Genomic DNA, 25944 nt, shown 5'->3' with positions numbered 1-25944 from the left:
AGGCCTTGGAAAAAAAAGAAAAAGTAATAAAAGCAGCATCTGTGTCAAAGCAACAGGAAATCACACTAACAATGAAGGTTGCCCTGACCTGGGTTGGATCCCTGGCTTTCCGCTTACCAGATCTAGAATCTTAAGCAAGTTAATATGTGTGCTTCTTCGTAAAATTTGCTGATGGTCGTAACTATCTCACAGAGCTACTCTCACCATGTATCCCATCTGACACAATCAGCCCTTGGTAACTGTTTGGCTCCCTCTTCCCTCACCATCAGAATAGACTAGGAGCAAAAACTTCTCTTCAGAATTCAGGAGTCTCTCTGACTTTATAAAAGCTTCCCTGTTCTTCACCTGTGACTTGGCTATACTTTTCTCAGTGCACACTTTTATTATAATGGGGAGCTGAACACAATTCCAAACAGCGAAGTAATGACATTTATCTTTTGTAACCCTCTAAAAGCACTATGTGTTAGTAAGCAAGTCTGGGGAAGGTTACCTACCCTAGATGTCAGATACACTCTGGAAACTTTGAATCCTGCTATCGCCCTCTCTCTATCCCCTAGATTCAAAATTGTCACCTTTCCTGCCAGCTCTTATGGTCTCTTCAGGGTTCATCTTAATTTGGGATATATAGAGGAGGGGCCACAAAGACCTATGCTCAGTCCATAGCTAAATGGAAACAAGCTAACAACCTGGTCAGTTACCCACAAGAAGAAAGTACTGGTAATACTGCAAGCCCTAGATGTGCTGCCTCACACTTGGGGATTTAGTTTTCCCTGGTTGTAAACTGAAAGGGTTGGATTGCTTAAGGGCTATTTTGAACTTGAAATTCTAAGCCTTGCTATAATTATCTGATTATGCTTTCCCACATCAAAAACTTTTGGTGGCTTATCATTATCTACAGAATAAAAGACAGTCTGTCATTTAAGACTCTCCACTTGGGTCCCCAAATATCACTCCTTCCACATATTTCAAGGTCTAGCTAGAGAGGCCAATCAAAATGGAAATAAATCTCTCCCTCATTTAACCAACCAATTTACTGGAACATTTTGTTTTGAGGATGGCATGACTTTTCTTCCTCATCTAGTCTGTACCTCAGTTTATAATGTGTGGCCTTTATTTTTATCTAGACTTTCAGGCTGCTATAACAAAACACCAGAGACTGGGGAGCTTATAAACAACAGAAATTTACTTCTCCTAGTTCTGGAGGCTGGGAACTGGAAGATCAATGTGCCATCATGGTCAGATTCTGATGAGGCCCTTCATCTCGGTTGTAGACTGCTCACGTCCCTTTGTATCTTCACATGGCAGAGGGGCAAGCTGGCTTTCTGAAATCTCTTTTATAAAAGCACCAGTCTCAATCATGTGGGCCAGTGTCCCCATGATCTAATCACCTCCTAATACCATTCCTTTGGGAGTTACAATTTCAATAAATGGCCTTGGTGAGAACATAAGCATTCAGGCCATAGCAGGATGTAATTATCCTCTCTGAGTTTTAGTTTCCCCATATGTGAGGATAAAATAATGTCTTTTATAATGGTTTTGTGAAGCTGGGATGAATTAGTTCTCTAATACTTAATTGAAGTGTTTTCTTTAGGATATGAATCTTTGCAGATGGTCTTTGAAAAAACAAAAAGAAAATAGGTTGGGTAGTGACTCAAGTACAGTGCTTGCCTAGCAAGTACAAGGTACCACAAAAAAAATCCACAGTAATAATTCCTTTCTTGGAGATTAATAATGCATATTAATATAGTAAGGACTTGGAGAAGACTTACAGTTAGCAAATTAGTTCAATGTTTATCCCACATATTTGATCCTGGAAATTCTTTCCCCATGAAATTAACTAACATCTAGGATAGTTAGGAGTTTGTAGACCACGCATATTTCCGGTTTTTCTTTGGGTACAAGGTAGGATTGTATGTATTTCTCTGCTCTTTAACGATGGCCATAGACATGTGACATATTTTGGCAAATAAAACATGAATGGAGGTGACATATATCACTCAACGATAAAGATTCAGTTCTGCCTCCCCTCTGTCTGGTGCCCAAGACGTTCCTAATGTTGGCACATGGTTGCTGAGTATGGAGTCGAGCAGCCTGTTGACCTGTACTGAAAGAATGCTTTGTCAGTTAAAGTCACTGAGATTAATGATTGTTGGTTCTAAAAACATACTCTTGATTTTCCTGACTAATATAATTATCATAGTTGTTACATGTTGCAGAGGTAGAGAACGTTTATAATGATCTAAGATTTAAGATTGGTTATTTGGCTTTAATGTTTGGAATTAACTACCACATGCTGGTAATTAATGTTGATTGAAGGTCCACATTGACATTAACCAAACGTCCAAACTAACAACCACATATCAAGGTCAGTAAGCATATCTTTCACCTATATTCTATTTGTCAAGGAATTGTGGCTACAGTATGCCTAGTAGATGGTGCCTGAGGCAGGTGGGCATGAATTCTAAGTACTGTCTGTGTCATCAGATTTGGAAAATTAGCTCTAATTCTGCCATTTAATATCTATATGACTCTGGGACATATTTAATGTCAGTTTTCTCATTTGTAAAATGGAGATAGTAACTCTGACTTCCTTGGGGTTGTCATGAGGATTAATTGATGCAGAGAGTTCTGATCAGAGTCTAGCACAAAGGGAACTTTTGATAGACTGATCATTGGTGGCAATTACAATGACCATAATTCCAGCAAATCATGCCTAGTGACTTCAGTGTTAGAGCTGGAGATTTCCTATTGATATTCCAATTTCTAGATAAGAGGCTCTGAGAAGATATTTAATCTATAATTTGTTTCTCCTATTTCTTGCATTAAAAAATACACAGGATTAATTAAGGTAATGTCAATTATAGCACTGATAAATTATAAGCATATTGCACGTAATTGTTTAATGGTGATAATTATGAGATCGCAATATGTAAATTAGCAAACAATTTATTTTTTACTTTTATTTTCTAATATGAAGTTAGCTAATTTTTCTTTTTTTTTGTGGTTCTTGGGTATGAACTCAACTCAGGGTCTTACACTTACTAGGCAGGGGCTCTACCACTTGGACCACTCCCCTACCTCTTTCTTGTTTTTAGTTATTTCTTATGTAGGGTCTCACATTTTTGGACCTGTGCATCCTGAACTGTAATCCTCCTAATCATGGCCATCTGAAATAGCTAGGATGACAGGTGTGTGCCACCACACCTGGCTAATTGAGATGTAATCTTGCAAACTTTGTCTTCAAACCACTATTCTATTTCCTCCTCCTGAGCATCTGGAATTATAGGCATAAGCCACTGCACCCTGCCCTAATATTCATTTTTATTGCTTCTAGTTGGAACCTTCTTCATGGCACGACTATTTATGCAGCTATTATTCCCAGGAGCTACTTGTAAGTCCTCATTCTCTCTCACTCTCCATTGACTAAAGCTTTCTCTAGCCACAAACGTCCATTAAGTCACCAAGTCTCATCTGTTCTTTCTGAATTTCTCTATGATTCACCTGTTGTTCTGTAGTCCCTCTATCATGACCTCAGCTTGCATTTGGATTGCAAATGGCCTCTCAATTGACCTTGACATCAATCTATTTTCTACAGCTGCCCACGATGATCTTTTACTTTTTCTTTCTTTCTTTCTTTTTTTTTGGAGGACTTTATCTTCTTTTTTAAAAAATTTATTTTTTTTGGTTTGTCATACACTATAATACAAGGGAATTTCATTGTGATAATTCCGTGCATGTGTACAGTGTACCTTGAACAAGTTCCACCCCTCCATCGTATTCCTATCCCTCTCTCCCTCTTCCTGCCTTTCAAACAGTGTTTGGTGGGTTTCATTGTGCTGTCTTCGTAAGTATATATGCAGTATACTCCCATCCTCTTCACCCCTCAGTATCCTTTCCTCTCCCCTTCTCCTTTCCTGCTGACACCCCCAGACAGTCCCCCATATACATTTACATTCCATTATTATTACCATCACCATCACTTTAGGTCTAGGTTCCACAAGTGAGCGAGAACATGTGATATTTGGCCTTTTCAGCATGGCTTAGCTCACTAGGTATAATCTCCAGTTTCCAGGATGACCTTTCGAAAACATGTGACTCTTAACACCTTTACAACCTCCCAACAGATTCCCATTTCCCTTTAAGAGAAAATCCCAATTCTTTAACATGGCCTACAACCTCTCTACTTGATTAGATCCAGTTGTTTTATATGCACTCAAACTCTAAATGTTCCAGCTACACCAGACACCTTGCAGACTTTGTAATCCCATAGTCTCTTTCTCTGCCCAGGTCTTTAAACATGCTGAAACTCTTTCTCCTCCATTCTTGAAATTCGGCTAACTTTTACTCTACAAATACCTGTAGATACTAAACATGGAATATTGAAATAAGATTAATATACACGAATTTCTGCATAATTGTATGGATTAAATATTCTTTTTTTCTCTCTTAGAGGGGGATTTGAACTCAGGGTTTCATGCTTGCTAGGCAGGTGCTCTACCACTTGAGCCACTCTTACCAGCCATTTTGTGTTGAGTATTTTTGAGACAGGGTCTCATGAACTATTTGCACAAGCTAGCTTCAAACCTAGATCCTCCTGATCGCTGTCTCCTGAGTAGCTAGGATTATAGGCATGAGCCACCAGCATCCAGCTAAACTTTCTTTTTAAATTATATATGTCTAGTATATTTTAATGGTTTTCCATTTCTTGCTTGTTTTGCTGGTACTAAGGTTTGAACTCAGGGCTTTGTGCTTGCTAGGCAGGTACTCTACCACTTGAGCCATACCACCAGCTCCTTTTGCTCTGGTTAGTTTTGAGCTATGGACTTGCTTTTTACCTTGGCTGTACCAAACTACAGTCCTCCTATTTTAGGCTTGTTGTAGCTGTGTGAGCACCACCACACTCAGCTTTTTCTATTGAGGTAGGGTCTTGTAAATTTTTTTGCCTAGGCTGGCCTGGAACCACAATCCTCCTGATTTCAATCTCAGCCTGTCACATAGTTTAGGATGACAGGCATGCACCACTGCACCCAGCTATTTGTTGAGCTGGGGGTCTTGTTAACTTTTTACTGAGCTGGCCTAGGACTGTGATCCTCCAGATTTCAGCCTCCCAAGTAGCTAGGATTACAGGAATCAGCCACTAAAGCCCAGTTCTTTTTTACATTTTTATAAGCATATATTTGTTCTATATGCTTATATTTGTTTATAAGCATATATTTGTTTCATTGTGCTGTTTCCACATATGCATTCAATGAACCAGCATCAAACCTATTCCCTCTATCACTTCCCTTCATCTGCCCTTCCCCCCTTCTTGGAATAGCCTCATTGTCCTATTTTCATACATGTGTATACAGTACTTCCACCATATTTGCCCCACTGTCTCCTTTCATCCCACCCTCTTTCTCTTGTATCCACCTCAATTAATACCTGAAATTAAACTTTCTTGCCACTCATTTTAGTGATTTTAAATGCCTGATCAGCAAGAATAAAATTGATCAATTTAATAGCAAAACAAAAACCAACCAGAATAAAATAAAATGAAAAGCAATAACAAAGAATGTAATTAAAAATGGGCAAAAGATCTAAATAAACATTTTTTTCAAAGACAACATACAATGGCCAACAGATCATATGAAAAAGTGATCAATATCACTAATCATGGGGAAATGCACATTAAAAATATAAGAAACCTCATGTGGCTATTATCAAAAAGATAAGAGATAAGTGTTGGCAAACATAAGGAGAAAAGGAATTGTGTTGTTACTGTTGTGAGAATATAAATTGGTACTGCCATTATGGAAAGCAATATAAAGCTTTCTTCAAAAATGAAAAATAGAACTACCATGTGATCTGGGAATTCCACTTATAATTATATATCCAACAGAAATGAAATGCTGCTCTTTACAGCATTATTCACAATAGTCAATATATGGAATCAATTTACATGTCCATTGATAAACCAATGTGGTGTGGTGGTGTGTATGTAAATATATATATGCACACGTTTTTACATATATATGGACATGTGTATGTTAAAATATATCTTAGAAAACAATAACTGATACTTAAAGCTTTATTTTGAATGGGCAGATGGCTATTTTTATGTTTTTGTTGTTAATTTTGAGCTTTTAGAAATAAGTACTCAACAAATAATCAAAATATGTGAGATATTTTGTAAAATTCAATAAAATTATCATCAGTGAGTTGTGACGTAAGACCTCCAAAAGCACCAATCCTGGGACCCTTTGTTCTTCCTGTGATAATGGTGCCATGTATCTCATAGTTGACCTACTTGAGGAGGATACGTATTTGATGAAGGTACATTTTTCGTGAGTTGTTCTGGATGCTATATAAAGGACTTTTCAGTTTTTTTAAAAGCAATGCTCATTTTTAAAAGATTCATAACAATGCTTTATATGTTACAACTTAGTAGACATGTACTTTCTGTTTCACCCAGAGTTAGTTTTATCACCAAATGAGTATGCCAACCTAAGGAAATGAAGGCTAATAGCATAGTAAATGTTCTATGAGTTTGAGGGTAGATTTGACCATTGAACAAAACCCTGAACAAACAGGTCACAAAGCCAAATGTTGTGTGAAAGAGCAAATGAGGTCATCAGTACAGTCTTTATTTCCTGCAGGAAGAGAGGCACAACAGCCAACTACCAAGAGCAAAGAGGTTGTCAAAAGACTTGGGGACATGGCTCTGGAATGATCAGAATGAGAACTGTCATCTTTGAGTGTCTACTGTGTACTGTCTTTTTTTAGGTGCTTTGGCGATACATTGTTCCCTTAATGGCTGGTAGAACACAATTCACCAAAAGAAGGTGATCACAGATATGTTTTTAGATTTTGCCTTGAGGAGGAAATTGATTTTATATTGCTATACAATAAAGAAAGCTATAACTCTGTTTATCAACTTTGCAGGCTAATGTTATGTTATTTATATTTTCACAGTTAAAATGTTTTATCCTCTCTGATGTTGAAAATATTTTATTAAGGTATTGAGGATTACATTTAAGATATTAAACTATACTGGGATAAGGAACAAGCATGGGCCCACTAATTTGATAATTCATTCATTCAACAATATTTGTTGCATTCTTTCTCTGTGGCAGTCCAGTGTGGTGAGCAAAACACAATCCCTACCCTCAAGGGAGGGAATACAGTCTTGGAGGGAGGCACATGCTAAGCAAATGATCTCGCAAATAAACTTTCAACATAGCAGATATAAAACTCAGTTATCCAAGAGATATAACTATATTTTCTGTAACTCAATTTAATTTCTGATTCCAAATCTCCATTCCACTCAACAGGCAGAGAAACCACAAATAAAACAAGTTAATGTGAGCCCAACTGGGTCTCGATTTCCTTCCCCATCTCTAGACATAATTGTAGCATCTTATTCATTCATCACCAAAGAGTCAGTACTTCCTCATTGCCAGGCTTCTTCAGTTCTAATGGCTCTTCACTGCTTCTACACATCACTTTTTGCATGGGGAATGGTTTTCAAAGTTGGATGCGGTCTCTCCTAGGTCATACCACTTCATGGATAATGCTTTTTAGGACATGGATCTCCTCTGACACATGGATCCACAGGCTGCATCTTTTCATTATTTCCTCACTCCTCCATTCTTGAGGAAATATCATAGTTCTTTTCATGTTTAAGATACATGGTCTATGTTCAAAATACTTTCCCTAAGTTATATGCTATTTAGAACAAAATGGATGTCTTTCGTTGTCATTTTACATTTCTCCTTAGATATGTAAAGCATAAAACCAGCAAACTGAAGGAGAAAAGTAATGAAGAAAACTAAGGAAAAAATTAATTTCTTTTAGAATTTTTTCTTCTTCTTCTTCTTCTTTTTTTTTTTTTTTGTGGTACTGGGGTTTGAACTCAGGCATTCTACTACCTGAGTCACACCCCCAGCTCTAAAAATAAATTTCTAAATATTGCCCCTTAGCAATAATTTCAGAAATAGTGCTATGAGAGAAATCCCTAGTGGCTTGAGAACATTTAACAAAAAGACCAAATTTAGTCTGGCAAGTTTGTGGAAAGCTTCTCAGAAAGGACTCTATGTAGGTGAGATATGAACTGAGATCTGAAGAGTGACTGAAGCATGAACACATTGAAGCAGAGTGAGGAGTTGAGAGTGGGCTGTTCCCAACATGGCAGATACAAGTGTCAAGGCCTCGTGACAGGTGAATGCTGAGAAAATCAAATAAATGGAGTTTACTACTAAGGATCCAAAAGGCAACCAACCTATCAGCAAAATAATCCTTTCTGAAATTCCCATGTAAAAAGGAAAGTAAAAAATTTGAGAGACTCATGTAAGAGTATAAGATCAGGGGATAGAAGGGTAGAGCAGAACAGGTTCAGTTGTCTGGGATCTGAAAAGAATAGCTTTATTGTTCTCTTAGGTTTTATTAACAATGTAAAAACATTGAAAAAAAATTAAGATAAAAATACATGGTAAAAAGGAATATATTTTTTTCAATTAAATAGTTTTATTTTCTTACACAAAGTGTTATAGAAAGTTCAACCTTTCAGAAAAACAAAGATAATCACAATGACTTATACCAGGAGAAAACTTATAATCCTTTATATCCTGATCTAAACTCAATCCATCTAAACACTGGTTTTATTTGAAGAATAGTTTCAAAGAAATGACGATTGTGATGTAATAGATACACTGGTAAGAGAAGTTCTCACTGCTACAGTGATTCATCTTCAGTTTATACAGGTGTCTCTCTCTCTCTCTCTCTCTCTCTCTCTCTGTGTGTGTGTGTGTGTGTGTGTGTGTGTGTGTACATGTGTTTTTTTCCTAGAGAGTTTAGTGAGTTCATATGCTCTGCTCTGTTCTCTCCTCTCCACTTAGAATGCTTTGCAAACAGGTCATAGTATCCCATGGTCTCAGTTAATTTGTTAAAACAAGCTGCATGGAATGGTCTGCCAGCAATATTTGGAGGAGTCACTGTCTGCATCTCAGCTGCTCTTTCCCTACCTCTCTTTAGAACTCTTCAAAAAGTAACTTCCTGATGTGCCAGTATACCAGAGACTTTTTACTTTCTTGCTGAGTCCACTTAAGTCTGGCTTAAAGTCTAGAGCAAATTCTGAGCATGCAGAGGAGGGTGACTTAATTTATTCCAGACTAATTTTCCTCACTAAATTAGGAGTGTGGTGCCTGCTGGACAAACAATGCAAGTCTGATGTTTGCTGTTATGTCCTTTGCCACATATTCTAGCGAAGACCTATAGCTCTAGCTGTCAGATCTAGGCAGGTACACTTAGTTTCAAGTTGGGTATGAGTCTTCTATTCTCATTGTACTAACAACTGCATAATTGTAAATCCTGGAAAACAGACCTTGGAAAGCAAAAGATTTAAAAGTTGATGGAATTTGCATTATAAAGATTTTGGTATAAGCAATTCTCATAATTTTAAGTCTTGTTTCTAAAAAGATAGTTTTCTAACCTATTTGGACATTTTGTAAGTACACATATAGACCCACGTGTACTTCAAATACGACCAAGAAGTACAGTAGAAATAGCTTTAGAAAATTAAGAAAATCCCAACAGAACTTTCACTTAGAACAATTCTTAGCCTAGATTACAAACTAATCACATATTACTGAAATATGTAAATTAAATTGAAATAGAGATTATATATTAAATAGTATTTTTAAAGTCAAAATCCAAGCTTACAGGATGCAATACAAACCACTGAATAGTAAACATTGTCCCTTTTCTTTAAACAACAACCACACAAAGATTTTAGCTGTGATGAATTATCCTGATTGATTTGACTTGGGTCCCAGCAAAGTATTTATTATATTTTCCTGAAAAAAAAAGTCACACAATTACAGTGTAATAAAACACAATTTAAAAGGCAAGGTAGTCTTTAAAATGCCATTTAAAATTTAAAGTTAATGATACAGATGTAAAAGGCATCCAACAAGACTGCAAAAAGGGAACAAACAAAAGTAGGTTTAAACAATAACAGTTACTTCCTGGTATAAACCCGTTCTTTCCTATGAAAGTCCCTTTCAATGCAGTTTGACAATTTTATAAGGATTCAGTTGGAGGACAATTTTAGCAGCTCCTATACATCTTTAATGTTTAAAGCTGAACTTTTTCATCTGTAACATACTTGTTAAACTTAGTATCTTTAGTTCTTTCCTGGTGTTAATGCTAGATTTAGTGAGTAGAACTTCTCAATCGCCATGAGCGTTTTGTATTTCTATTTAATGATACTTACCTTTGTACTAATAAAAGGACAAAATGATCATATATAAGAAAATGAAAACCAAACATGGGAGGGGTGAGTTTTTAAGAAAGGAAGTAGAGTATATAGTAAAAAGATGGGAACTGGAAAGCATACCACCAGTTTTCTCTATGACACAGCAAATGTGATCTTGAGAAAATCTAGCATCTACATCTAAAGGTTGTTATGAGAGTTTAGCAAACTAACTTATATGAAATGTTTTGCTAACTCTCAAGGTTTATAAGCACTCTAGATGATACCACCTAAGTTGGTTCCTGTCTTTTGGTCTATACTAGACAGTCCTTGGCACTTTAACCCCTAGCACACCAAATCAGTTTCCAAATCTTGTCAGTTCTAACCTTAATATGTTTCTAAACCCATCTTTTTCTACTTCAGTCTCTTGCTTGAGCAAATGAAATAGATCACTCCTATTATTTGTTCAGTGTGGTATCCTCCCTGCCTAAGAGACCCTGTCACATAGCACTTACTCAATAAATATTTGTGCAGTGAATGAATGGTCTATTTTTCTAGCTTCAGTGTCTTTCAGCATTAATTTGTATTTATATTTTGAAAACTCCATTTTAAGCATTTCACTTTTTAAAATTTCTCCTTTAATTTGGAAAAAATATAAATACAAAAAGTGCAGAGAAAAATATAGCAAACATTTTTATTCTGAGCCATAGTAGTATCCAAGAATGATTTTTACACAGGCCACCTCCAGAAAAGCAGTTGCTTCCTGAAATTGGCTTCCACCAAATTCTTAAACCGTAACTATTTAAAGCAAAACTTAGACCCCCAGCAAGTAACCCCCATCATGCCAGAAGAATTGGTGCTTCCCCAATCATGAGTGCTAATGTAGTGGTAAAGCCTGTTGTCAGTTAGCAACCTTATAAAGTTATCACTACAAGCCCTGGGCCCCAGTCCTGTGTTTATGCCAAACATGTGTTACCTAACCACAAACCCTGAGCTGGAAGGTTAGGGCTGGAGCCAACTTTCTACATGTCCAATTGCAATAGTATTCTTGCTCTTGATCTCAGCTAGGAGGGGCCAGAATGACAGAAACCATGTTACTTAAAACTTCAGAGCTCAAGAATCAGTCTTTGTGCTGTGCAACACTCCAGGGAAAGATTGGCAATTCCAGACAGCAAGAGATGATCCTCGACTGCTTGATCCTTTCTCCATGGTTTTCCTCAATGAACACTTCCCCAGCACACCTGGTGTACATACTGTCTGGCAGTTTGCCTTTCTTTTTTTAATAGAACACATACCCGCCCAAATCAGTAAGTGTCATTTTTGCCTTGGATGTAGTAAAATAAATAGAACTTTATTGATAAAAAGTAAAGTTCCATTTGTATACCTCTCCAATTTTATCCCTCCCTAATCCCTCACTTCCCTGAGGCAGCCTCCATAAATTTGGTACACATCTTTCCTATAGATGAAATCATAAGCCTTCCAAACCTTTGATTCACTCTTGGTTGAAATTAATGGAGAATTACAGGTTATAATATTACTTGATAAGAAATCTTGGTAGGAAATGTTTTTCACATTAGTTACTTTGAGACTTCAAATTACTGCTAAGACTACAATTTTTTTTTCTAAAAACTAAGGAAAAGAAAGTATATGAATGAAGCATGTTTTGGTTGTAACATAATACCTCATTAACAGTTTTTTATTTACTCTCACAGAAATTTAACACTGAACCTTTCAAATACATTGACTGAAATCATGAACAAATTTGTATCCAGAAATTTTACTTATTCAGCAATGTATAGCATACATTTTTAAAAGAAAATCTTGCTCACTAGCCTTGAAATCATTAATGTGCACACACACGCACACACACACACTTGTTTGCCAAAAACAATTATACTCTCTAAACTTAAATTTCTACTTGCAGAGTATGGTGCTCAAATTAAAAGATGGTTCTAATCAGTTCAAATCCAAACACAAAATGAAGCACTTTGTCCCATAATCCAGTCTATATTTGATACTTTTACCTATAAGTGTAAAAAAGAATACTGTGTTTATTTTTTGTTAAATATTAACAAATTTTAGTATATTGTACTTCCTTCTTGAAATTTTTTAACTCAACACTGTTTTCTATTTTATTCAAAATGCATCATAGTAGCACATTAAGATATATATCATTAAATTTTCTGTATTATGAGGGTTGGAGGTGTGGCTTATGGCTCAGGTGGTAGTGTGCCTGCCTGGCATGAGGCCCCGAGTTCAAACCGCATTACCACTGTAATGGTAATTACAAGCTGAGATATGGGATACTGAGGCAGATTAGCAGGAAGCAACTTTTATTGTGTTGGCACAGACCCAGCAGACTCGTGTCCAAAGGCTGAGGCCCGAGAACAAAGAGGCCTCACCTTATATAATCTTGCAAGCAGGTTGCAGAAGCAAAGAGCAAAGCTCAACCCACTTGTGGCTGCATGTGACTTCATTGGCTATTTTATTTCCCCAGTGCTATGTGACCTTCATCATTTCAATTCTTCAAATTTTATCTCTCTGCTTTGCCATCCTCTCCCCCTGCCTCATCAGAACACAGCCTGTCTGTTTCTTTTCTGGCCCTTCTCCCTGCTACACCACCACCAAAAAAAAAAAAAAAAAAAAAAAGAGTATGAAATTTTCTCTAATGTAGTGACACGTGTGAAAATGCCAGACTTTATTTGTCCAGTTTTCCACTGATGCTCATTTAAGATTACTTCCAATTTATCAGTACAAGAACAAGGTTGCTATAAACATTATTCACTGGTTTCTCACTAGCAAGTCTTGAACACCTCTACCAATTAATTAAACAAAGCCCTGAGAGACACATAGAATCTAGTCAGATGTCAGTTAAATATCTATGAAAGTTGTAGTTCTACCAGCTAGGAAAACTGTAATAATTTAAAATTTAATGGCACAATAAATAAATGAATTGAAGTCAATCAACATGGGCATGCCTTATGCTTCTGGAGAAGATGAGCTTAGATAACAGAAAACAGGTCTTAGCGGACATGCACTATGAGAACATTGCATTTGGAGAACATAGCTAAGTCAACTTTAAAGCAGGGCCCTGCCTGGCAACCAAGGCAGGAAAATCCTTTCAAATATCCAGTTTTAAATCTCATTCCCTACATTCTCTACTGGATATCATCTCAGCCAGCTGAAGAAGTCTCCAAAAGTACTTATAATGTTTTTCTTTTCTACCTGGAGAAAAATAAACATTATTCTTCCTTTAGTAAGAATAATCTTACTAAAAAAGCATTGGAACATTTAAGAAATTTGAGATTCAAAAAAATTAATATGAATTCCTCACACATATGAGACTTATTTATTTATAAAACAATGGAAGTACTTAAAATCCAGTATATTCAATATGTAAATGGAATTCAAAATTTAATTGTTAGAAAGGGTACTTAAAATTACTATCAAAATCTGTTAGTCTTACAAGCAGAATAACAAAAATGTATGCCCTAAATGTAAGAACAAAAAGTCTACTGTTTTCCATGTTGAAAATATCATTTGAATATGAACTTTTAAGCCAAAGTATACTAAGAAATCTTTTCTATGTATAGAGGTCACCTCAAGGAACATTTTTAAAAAAGGAATAAAGAAAAAAATTACTTTACATTGATGTCCATGTCTCTTAGTAAACATGTGCAGCATTCTCCATGTTATCACTGGCTTATATGGTATTTAGCTTTTGTTTTATTGACATGCTCTCCAAAAAGGTTACTATAATTTATATTCCCATGACCCTGTGTACGAGTTTCTAATTCCCTATAACACTGCTACTACTTGCTATTGGCTAACTAATCAATTCAATCAATTTGAGCTGGTACCTTATACAATTTCAGCTACGTAATTCCTTATTACTAGTGGAAATGAATGTTGTTTCATAAGTTTTTTGATAATGTAGTTTCCTCTTCTGTGAATTACTATTTTATATATCTGTCTATTTAAACAAATAAGTTGATTTTTTCCTGTAGAACAAAGATCAAATATCTCATCATGGCAGTCATACTTTTTTGTGCTTTCAAATGACCAGCATGGCCCCTTTGCCACCTTTCTTTCAGTCTATTTACTACCATTTCCTTAAAATGCCATGGAACTTTACAATTCTGTATCTTTGCTCACACTTTCCCTTACTCTGTAATAACACTGTATATGTGATGAAAGCAAAAGAACCAACATGAATTTCTCTTTACCGCTACACCCAGCTCACACTAACAAACATTAAAAAAATAAAACACTCCAACAACCCAACACCATCTCTTTTCTACTCTAAGTTCAGACTTTGTGGACAAGTTCTTAGAGCTCTTGTAGACTAGAACTAAAATAATCACAGAGATTAAAAGAGGGATGAATTTAATCCTTGAGGCTCCATTAAGGATTTGAGGGATACAAACAGAAAAAAAGGATTACTATGAACTAGATTGACTCCACTTAAGTGTTTTTCAAGAACTTGAATAAAGAATAGAATTCTCTAAGGGAATATACAGAGGAGTAAAAAAGAGTAGTAGAGACGGTAAATATGGTCCAAGTATATTATATATATGTATGGAAATATTGCAACGAAGCCCTTTACCTTGTATAATTAATACATGATAATAATAAAGATCAGAATTCTTTTTTAATTTATTTTGGCCATTGAGTTGTGCATCTTAGACAAGTTTCAATGTAAGCACAAACATCCTTATACCTACTTAAATGTCTTATCATCAATGAGCATGAGAAATTAAAAATATAAAAAATGTTTATATCATGAAAATAATAAGCCATTATTACGTTCCTCAGAGTGAACTAAACTTATTATATAAGGAGAGTGATGCATTTTGGGAAAAAAATGTATAAAGAATTTGGAAAACAGATAAGTAAAAAGAAAAACTAAAATTCATCCATGATTCCACCCCTGAGAAGTGATTCTTGTAATATGTTTTAATAATAATAATAATAAGCATCTAATGATACTGAGTTAGTTGTCAAAGTTTAGCAACAAAACTTTCACATTTGAAGATCAGAGTAAGAGAACAAAATAAGCTAAACCAACTGAAGCAAATGTCTACTTCAGAAACATTGGACAATATCCAAAAATAAAGTTACTTCAAGTTAAAATGGTTGACTTTGTGCAATAAATTTCACACTTAACAATTACTAAGTCCCAACTACATAGCAGGCATGATTTTAAGTTCTTCCATATGTTGTATTTCTTATGCTCAGCAATGTTATTCTCATCGTTTATCTTTTACAGATAAAGTGAGGCTGACAGAAAATAAGCCTATTAGGCACCATACCTAGTGACTAGCAACTCTTGGAACTTAAGTTCTTCCCATTACACCACCCTTAAAATACTAAGAAATATACATCCATTGCATACTACAAAATCCCAACTGGATATACCCATAAAATGACTGAAATTTTAACTTTTCTTTTCAGTACTAGGGTTTGAACTGAGGGCCTCACATTTGCAAGGCAGGCACTCTCCACCACTTGAGCTGGACCCCTAGTCTAGATTTTTACTTTTAAGTCTTACCCGGATGGAATCTGAACCAGTAGGCATATTTTTCAGTTCATATACAATGACCTGTCCATCACTGTCTCCCACTAGAAGGCAATCTGTTTGTTTGGCGAAGAGAACAGTTGTGAACTTGATTCCAGGGTTAGCAATATGCACAATCAAAGGGTCCAAACTGTAATGAAACATTTTATTTACAAATTCAGGCATTATATTAAAATGATACTTTTAAAGATGAAGACTAGGAAAAGTTTGAGGTTTTTTCTATTTCATGTAACAGAACCCAAAAGCCTCTTAAAGTGATTCCAAACTCAAAATAACTGCTTCTTAATCCTTAATCAAAAACTGCATTTCTTCAATGAGCCAATATCAACCAGGTAAATTAAAGTAATTGCCAATTTGGATGTGAACTCATAAATTTAAACTTTTGAGATAGTTAATTTTGTGTGTCAATCTGGGTAAACTATTGTACCTAGTTTTCTGGTCAGACACTAATCTACACATTCCTGTGAGGTTTTTTGTTTTTAAAGATGTGACTAACATTTAAATTAGTGAATGTGAATAAAGCTAATAGCTCCCTTCCATAATGTGTATAGGTTTCATCCAATCAGTAAATAAAAAAGACTATGAATCCTCTGAAGTGGAATAAAATTCTGCCTGTAAAATGCCTTTGGAAGCTAGGCTCAGTGTCTCATGCCTGTAATCCTAGACACTTGGGAGGCAGAGATTGGGAAGTTCTCCATTTGAGGCCAGCCTCTGCAAAAGGTTCATGAGACCCCCATCTCAACCAATAAAATCTGGATGTGGTGGTGCACAACTGTCATGCCAACTATGCTCGAGGATCGGGTCTAAGTCAGCCTGTGCATAAAGGGTAAGACCCTATTTAAAAAATTAACAAAAGCAAAAGAGGACTGGAGGCATGGCTTAAGTGGAAAAGTGCCTAGCAAGTACAAGGTCCTGAGTTCAAACCCCATATCACCAAAATGCCTTTGGTTTTAACACTGCAACATGACTCTTGAAATTCCAACCTACCAACCTGTCCTGTAGACTACAGACTGATAGGACCCACAATTGTGTTAGCCAGTTCCTTGAAGCAAATCTCTCTCAATATAGAGACAGAGACAAAGAATGAAATAGAGACAGAAATAGAGATACATTCATCTCACTCGTTCTGTTTCTCTGGAGAACCCCTACTACCACTTCTTAAATTATAATTTTTGTGGGGGTTGTCTGTTTTGTTTTTTATTGTTTTGTTTTGCTGTGGTAGGGATCAAACCTAGGTCCTTCTGTATGCTAAACATGCACTCTACCATTGAATTACACCCCCAGCCCATGATAATTGTCTTTTAACAGAGACTGTTTTGATCCACATGAACCTTTGAAACATAAAAGGACATTTTGAACAGGAACTCTTCCTAGTCTTAATCATCCAAAATGCTTGTCTCTGTCGTCAAAAAACAACAGAAGTAGCATCTTTAATACTTCTAAAGAAATATTATCCTGGAAACTACAGTTTTACCAAAAAATTAAAATCAGAAGTCAGATTATTTAAATAGCCACTTTGTATATTAGTCTCTCCTACTCAAAAGTAAATTGTTTATAAAAATCCTTGATTTTTCTCTGATATTAAAAAATAAGCTATGATAAAAATTTACTAACTTCTAGAAAAAATTGTACCCTTAAGAATAGACCCACTGAATTTTACATCTTTTATTTTAAACGAAAATGTACTTTTCTGCTCCTTCTGTTAATAGCTAGCATAAAGATTTATGACACTTTCCAATGGAAACAGAATCTTTAAGTACTTTAGCCCAGCATTGTAAAACTTGTCATATTAAGAAGAACAGATGAATCTAGATGACCATTTAATAACTTTGTTGTAATATCTTAAGTCAAAAATGTTAAGAGCTATCTGCTTGAATATGGTTTGAAATGAGGTGACAGAATAAATAGATAGTGCAAAAATAAATATTTTTGTCTTCTTTATCTTATTGTAGAGAATCTTTAGTTAGAAATCTAATCATGCCTCCCTGTATAACTCTATAAACCAGGGAATGAAAAAGAATTTGAAGTAGGTGTGATAGCCTACATCAACCAGTAAAAGCTTGAAGGGACACATTAGGTAAACTATTTTCATTCACCAACATGATACAAGTAATTAATGCTAATATAGCATCATGGCATATATCTTTATTCATAAGGGACTGTCATGGAGTAAACCATTACTTGTTTTAAAGTAACCTTCAGCACTCTCTAACACATGTCAAAACTACCAGATATCGTTTAGTTTGAACGGCTTCTGCTAAAATGCCTGGAAGAAAACATTAACACTTACGTGCTGATGTTAAGGTCCCAAATCTCCACTCTGCTCTCATTTGCAGCCGCAAATATATAGGACGATTTTGGAGACCAGGCAACATCATAAACAACATAAGTAGTTGGGTAAAAACTCAAAAATGGCTGGAGATTCTCCTGTTGCCATATCATAACACCCCAATCTGCAGAACAGCTTAAGAATACATCATGACAAAATGGATTCCATGTTACTTTATACACTGGGCCCTAGAAATAGAGAAATAAAACACATAAACATATAATATTTAACTTCTTATATTTTAAACTTGACCAGCAAATTAAAAATACTAAAATTTCAAGATTTATATGCCACTCATTATTACATGGCTATTATTTTATCTGAGAATAAGATCATAAATTGAACCTTCCCTTAATTATTTTATATAGAAACATACACACAATGTACTTGCTCTGTATATAATAGTGACTAAATATTAATGCATATTATTCATTCTTAAAAGACAACAAATAGTACAAAGGAAAACAACTGTGGGAGAAAATAAAGGAAACATGCATGGGATAATCACAAAGAGATGCAGAGAATAGATACTGCAAGACACAGTTTTACTTTCAGACCAGCATCAGCACTTAATTCAAGCTGCCATTAGCTCTGAAGGTGTAAATGTATTGCATGTTAAACACACTGTAAAGAATACCACTTTCAAATATACTATAAAATACGCTCTCCGTACCTACTGTAATTATACTAACCTTATGTCCTCTGTAGGTATCTAGGTATTGTTCGTTATATGAACAAGAACATTTGTGAATATGACCTTCTTCAGTCCCGACCAAGTAGATATTTGTATCCTATGCAAGAAATAAAAATGGTTGACTTGTGATACATTAGTAATTGGGCTAGATAGAAGACTAGATGATTCAGTATCTATTAGTATCAATTCAAGAGCCAAAACAAGAATGAAAATGTAGTTGTCTTTCTTTTTCTTCCTGTTATGATTTTACAGTGATGAAACTACCTGAAAGAATACTGTGCAAAAGATACATATTTGTCCTTTTCTGGAATAGATGACAATGCTTAATATCCTGTCTAAAAATTACCTGGAGAAACTTTGGCTTAAACAAGAAAGAGAATTTCTAACATTTTTAGTTGTCTGACAATGGAATTAACAGCCAAAGGACACAGTAAGTGCTCTTTTGCTAGAACTAGTCAAATAAAAGACAGACAAGTTAGTGGTAAATGTTTATGTATATAATGCTGAAGAAATTGTTATTGCTGGAATGAGAAGCTGAACCAGATGGCATGCAGACACCTTTAACACTATGTGTATGTACCATATAAGGATTTAAAATAACTTTTGCATGGTGGCTCATAGTGAAAAGTCTGAAAGTCAGTGCTAAGTCCTGGTTACTTGATGTGGCCACAGACCAGCAGCAGTGACATTACCTGGCAGCATTTTGGAGCTGTGAACCATGGTCAAGCTCTACCCCAGACCAACTCATCAGAACCAGCATCTTAAAAAGATTCCCAAGCAATCTGTATGCACAGTGAACTTTGAGACAAGTTGCTCCAGTGTATACGAGTATTCAAAATGTAACTGTTAGGTCATGCAGTTTTAAATTACTTAACAAGTTACAATTTTTCCCAGTGGTTTTACAATTTACTGTCAGTATATAAAAGTTCCCTTTGAGCCATATTCATTCTCTCTCTCTCTCTCTCTCTCTCTCTCTCTCCCTTTCCCTCCCTTCTCCCTCTCCCTCTACCTTTCTTCTCCCTTTCCCTCTCTTTCCCTCTCTCTCTTCAGTATGTAGCCCAGCCTGGCCTTGAACTCACAATCCTGCTTTCCAAGTGCTGGGATTATAAGCATGTGAAACAACTCCTGGCCTTGGGCCAATATTCTCTTTAACAGTTGGTCACATCAGAAATCTTATATGTTGCCATTCTACTAGATATAAAATTATACATGGTTTAAACTTTCATTATGTGAATACTAATAAGGTTAAAAGCTTTTTAAATGTTTATTGGCCATTTATGTCCTCTTCTGTTTATGTCTCTTGACCATTGTATTTAGTAAGTTATCTTTTTCATATTCACTTGAAAGACTTTTAAATGTTCTAGGTTCTATTGCTCTGTAACATATTTGTGTGCTGCAAATACCTTCTCCTGGTGGCTTTTCTCTTTACTTTCTTTATACTGTCTTTCAAAAATAAAGGACTGCATTTTATTTCATAGGTTAGCATTTTTGTGCTTTTAAGAAATCTTTCCATACCTTGAAGCCACAGAGATATTTTCCTACTTTTTTTCTAAAAGTTATGATGTGGTAGAGATCAAATTCCATTTAAAAAACATTGTGACCACCTTTCTTAAAGGATCATGAAGGTCATTGTCAAAAGGCTAACAGCCAGGCATGGTGGCAGATGCCTATAATCCCAACACTTAGAAGTCTGAGGCAGGAGAATTGAGAGTTTGAAGCCAGCCTGGGTTATCTAGTCAGATCCTGTTTCAAAAGGCAAAACTTAACTAAGGAGCTAAAAGACCTCTATAATGAAAACTATAAAACACTGAAGAAAGAAACTGAAGAAGACACCAGAAGATAGAATGAACTCCCACATTCATGGATCAACAGAATTAATATTGCGAAAATGTCTACACTACTGAAAGCAATCTATAGACTCAATGCAATCTCCATAAAAATTCCAATGACATACTTTACAGAAATAGAAAAATCAATCCTAAAATCCATATGGAAGCACAAAAGACCGCGAATTGCCAAAGGTATCCTAAGCAAAGAAAGCAATGTTACAGAAATCCTAATGCCTGATTTCAAATTGCACAACAGAGCCATAGTAATAAAATCAGCATGGTGCTGGTAGAAAAACAGTCACATAGACCAATGGAATAGAAGACCCAGAAATAAGCTCACAGAGCTACAGCCAGGTGATTTTCAACAAAGGTGCCAAAAACATACATCAGAAAAAAGACCGCCTCTTCAACAAATGGTGTTGGGAAAAATGGATATCCATAGGTAGAAGACTGAAACTAGACTCCTATTTTCACCCTCTAAAAAAAATCAATTCAAAATGAATCAAACACCTCAATGTAGACCCGGAACTTTGAAACTACTACAAGAAAACACTTGGAGATATAAGCATAGGCAACAACTTTCTGAATAGGATTCTAGTGTTGCAGGAATCTCAAGCTGAGATACCGGACACTGAGGCAGATTAGCAGGAAGCAACATTTATTGTGCCAGCACAGACTCAGCGGACTCGTGTCCAAAGGCTGAGCCCCAAGAACAAAGGGTCTCACCTTATATACCCTCGCAAGCAGGTTACAGAAGCAAAAAGCAAAGCTATTTCATTTCCCCAGTGCTATGTGACCGTCTTCATGGTTTAATTCTTTAAGTTTTCTCTCTCTGCTGTGCCACCCCTTCCCCCTGCTACATTATCAGAACACAAACTTGTCTGTTTCTTTTCTGGTCCTTCTCCCTGCTACATTATTCTCCCCTTTGATGTTCAGACCCACCTAAGGTAAAAGAACATCATCTTGATTTAAGGGTTTGTATTTTTATAGCATTATTAAGTGGCTGGCTGTTTTTTGGGGTGTTTTTTTTTCTATAGTGGCCTCTATAATGGTCCTGATGGACCACAATACCAAGGGAACCAGGCAGGGTAACATCAAACACGCTCTCAGACTAGACCCATCGCCCCGCTTTCCATGACAAATGTAGCCGCATTGTTTTCTTTACTCTGGAACTTTTAGTATCACTTACCCGCAACCTGGCAAACCTAGGGAATATATGAGCCGATGTAACACCCAACCTGTTAGTGGGTGCATGACACAAAGTATGGCTGTGCAGAGGTCCCAGCAACGGCTCTTATGACATTCAGCACATGGGGGAAACCTTGCAAGGGCCAACCCAAAAGGTAGGAGTCCAAGTGTGTAGAGGAGAGCAGGGTGCATCCCGTGCTCAAGCTTCCTGTGCATGTAGACTAGTCAGTTTTTGGAGTGACTAGAACAGGGCTGTTGTCCCGTTGTAGTGGGGATAAACAAGATAACAACAACAAGAGGGCCCCTCCAGTGGGGTTTTAATGGTTGGACATTTTATTATTTTATCCAGACAGTATCTTTTGATTTTTTTTAACGGAGTAGAATTACCATAGCAACAATATATCATCAGTATATATGCCTAAGAAAATACATTGTTTTAAAAAAGTTAAAACAACCATCTTTAAATATCAAAGGACATGTTTAGAGCCAGTAAAAACAGCCACTTTGTTTCTATTTAGAAGACCCTGTCTAAAATATAGAGTTTGTGTCTGGAAGGGCTTTAATGTCAGATAGCCATACATATATAAGAACCATTTCCTCAAACCTCTCAGCCTTAGTTATTTTTGAGAGGTCTGTCACGAGTGACTCCATTTGAACTTTTTTGTATCCTATGGGGGAGCTTGTTTTTATCCTTTTTTTTTTAAAGTATTTTTTAACCTTTTTTTTAAAAAAAAATCATATCCTTAATACCTTATATATGTTTTTTGTTACTTTTTGAAAATAACTCATAAATCCTTTCAACCTAGAGCCTTATATTTGTATGAAAAAAAACAGAAAGAAAGCAACCTTAAAATTATATTTTGTACAAAAATAATTTATAGAAAGCCCATTGCCCATTTGTTTGTTGATAGACCCATGTATTATAAGAGAGAATTAAACCCCAGACTTTACTTACAACAAAATGAAATAGGCTTAAGGTCATTTTTTTAATTACCCAAATTTTAAGATTCCTGCTGCAGGCTGTGCCCCGCCCCCCTTTTTTTCCCTCTGGTCTGAGCCAGAGTGTTAACCCCTGAATGCCTGTATCCTAGTGAGTCCTGACTGAAAGAAGTTTGAAAACCGGTTTTCTTAAAAGTAGTAGTAAAACATAGTAACAATTTTTTACATTGACTCTGTAATAAGAACCATCCTCAAGATGTTTACATATTCATATGTAAAAAGCTTAAGCAGTTTATAACAGGTGTTAAAATAAACACACTGGTTTTTGTTACCTTGACTATCACATTAACCTTATAACAGCAGTTTAAGAACTATTTTGAAGATGCTTACACATACACACATACATACACACACAAGTTTTATCAATTAAGCATGGCAGAAAAAAATTTCAACTGAAGTGTGTATAAGATGAGCTGGAATTCCAGGGACAAAATAAATTTTCCCCAATGTTGTAAGCAAATTGACACACACAAAATTAGAGTGTACTCTCAGAAAAACCTTTCTAACCATAATCAGAGGGCTATCTGGTGGAAGGTGGATGACGTATCTTCTCTTGTGAGTTTCCTTCTTTGGAACTGAATTTTTGTTATCCATCCCTTAACCTTGGTTGTGGCTATTTTCAGAAAAGATCTCAACCCCACCACCACCACAGTACTGGAGGTTTCTTACATTTAACCCAAAGTGCTTTCTTTTTACTTGCATTGTTTCTCATCATTGTTACATTGCAACAGTCTTTCCTGTTGGTGAGAAAACCCAGTAGGTGCTCAACCTCCCTAATTCCCAGAGGTGTCTCACACACATTCACCCTGCTCCCTAAATCCAAGAGACCTGGTTTCACTCCAGACAGGGTTACTTGGGGGGGTCTCTGAGAGGTGATCAGTCTCCCCTTATGCCTCCTAAAGGCAGATCTATTAATTGAACCCAGGGCCTTACCAGTCTGAAGAGTGGAACTCCCCTCCCCTCACTGGTCTCTGTGCCTTACTGGGTTCCACTGTGCATCCAAAGCCTTCGACTTAACTCTCTGGAAGAATGAGTCCCTCCCCCTGATCAAACTGTCTGTTGGCGCCTGGAGGGATCACTTCTCCCAGCGGTCTAGAGGATGTACCCCAGTGACAAGGGAGGTGACAAATCACTGTCTCCACAATCCCAGCAGTGAGCCCCCAAGAAATGTTGTATGAATCGCAAGATGAGATACAGGACACTGAGGCAGTTTAGCAGGAAGCAACGTTTTATTGTGCCAGCACAGACTCAGCAGACTCATGTCCAAAGGCTGAGTCCTGAGAACAAAGGGGTCTCACCTTATATATCCTTGCAGGCAGGTTACAGAAGCAAAAAGCAAAACTTAACCCATATATGGCTGCATGTGACTTTATTGGCTATTTCATTCCCCCAGTGCTAAGTGATCTTCTTCATATTTCAATTCTTTAAGTTGTCTGTATCTTTTCTGGTCCTCCTCTTTGCTATACTAGTAGCTCAGGAAACAAGAATAAGAATTACAAATGGGACTGCATCAAATGAAAAATCTTCTGCACATCAAAAGAAACAATGACCAAAATGAAGAGACAGCAGACACAATGGGAGAGAAACCTTAGCCAGCTATTCATCTAATAAGAGATTAATATCCAGAATACATAAAAATTGAAAAAATTAAATATCAAAAGTTCAAATAATCCAATTAATAAACAGACAAATGAATTGAAGAGACAGTTCTCAAAAGAAGTACAAATGGTCAATAAACACATGAAGAAATGTTCAACATCCCTGGCTAAAAAGGAAAAGCAAATCAAAACAACACTGAGATTCCATCTCATCCCAGTCAGGATGGCAATCATCAAGAAAACAAACAACAAATGTTGGTGAGGAAGTGAGGGGGAAAAAAGAACCCTTATGCACTGTTACTGGGAATGTAACAGACACTCTGGAAATCAGAATGGAAGCGCTCAAAGAACTAAAAATATTACTACCATATGATCTGTTATACCACTCCTGGACATCTATTCAAAGGAATGTAAATTGGTATACAAGAGATACCTGTACACCCATTTAGGTGCTCATCAACCAATGTGTAGATAAAGAAAATGTGGTAGATATGCACAATGGAGTATTATTCAGACATAAAGAATAAAATTATGTCATTTGCAGGAAAATAGATGGAACTGGAAATCACCATGTTAAGCTACATAAGCCAGACTAACAATGCTTTCTCTCATATGCAGAATCTAGACCTAATATAAAAGTCTACTCTATGAATGTAAAAGGGAACTGGTTGGGGAGGGAACTAGCAGGAGGGAGAAGGATGAAAGGACAGGGTAATGGGGAGGGTGAACATGACCAAAGGACATTATACGGTAAGCCCACCTTATTCAGAAATTTATTACATGTGGTTTGACCAAGTGTGGCCAAAAAATAATAAATTAAAAAATCAGAAGAAATTTCAAAAACTAAAATTTTAAATTCCCAACATGTATTAACACAGCTCAGTTGAAGCAGAGAAGCTCCCAGTCTGTGTTGTCATTTTCGTTTAAATCATTGTATAATCTGCTATTTCCCTGCCTTTAATTTTGTAAAAATCTGCCCCCAACAGGCAAATGATGCCCCCAAAACAAGACAAAAGTTAATGTGCTCAATTTAAGATAAAGTAAAAATTTTAGAGTTGTTGAAAGACAGCATGTCTTTAGCAGAAGTTGGGGAGTGTCATGGGAAAAATGAACCAAGCATCACAGTATAGTACTGAATCCTATGCATCCTGAGCTTTTGTGGGTTTTCCTAAATGGTGGTCTCCTTGGACCCATATGCCCATCAATACCAAGGATGCATGTTAAAAATGGAATAATGCAATTCATTAAAATTATAAAACAGCAAGGAAGGAGTTAGAAAGGGAGTTAAGAGAGAAATAAGGGGATGAATATGATCAAAATATATTCTATGTATGTATGGACTATCACAATGAAACTCATTTATATAATTACTATATGCTAAGAAAAAAGATAAAAATGCAGGTGTATGTAAGTATGTACACACATATACATACATAAACTTATGTATACTTATGTATATACATAAGTATGTATATACATATACATACATAAACCAAAA

The 25944-nt window shown here is 36.1% G+C and overlaps 1 protein-coding gene across 5 annotated transcripts in view; it reads right to left on the bottom strand.

Annotated features, from left to right (window-relative positions):
- Positions 1-7256: 7256 nt before the first annotated feature.
- The window catches only part of Dnai4 (dynein axonemal intermediate chain 4), an 85600-nt gene continuing 66912 nt past the window's right edge, over positions 7257-25944 (bottom strand). For 2 of the 5 annotated variants that reach the window (XM_074079801.1, XM_074079804.1), the window contains 4 exons: positions 18831-18929; positions 18100-18326; positions 15783-15939; positions 7257-9833 (listed from right to left, as the gene is read on the bottom strand). In XM_074079801.1, the coding sequence (XP_073935902.1) occupies positions 9783-9833; positions 15783-15939; positions 18100-18326; positions 18831-18929 (534 nt within the window). In that variant the 3' untranslated portion in view covers positions 7257-9782. The other 3 variants (XM_074079802.1, XM_074079803.1, XM_074079805.1) reach the window with 3 other exon arrangements.

The sequence above is a fragment of the Castor canadensis genome, chromosome 7 (assembly GCF_047511655.1).
Source record: "Castor canadensis chromosome 7, mCasCan1.hap1v2, whole genome shotgun sequence".
Taxonomy (NCBI): Eukaryota; Metazoa; Chordata; class Mammalia; order Rodentia; family Castoridae; genus Castor; species Castor canadensis.
Note: the sequence above shows the minus strand (reverse complement) of the source record. Positions and strands in the feature narration are given on the sequence as shown.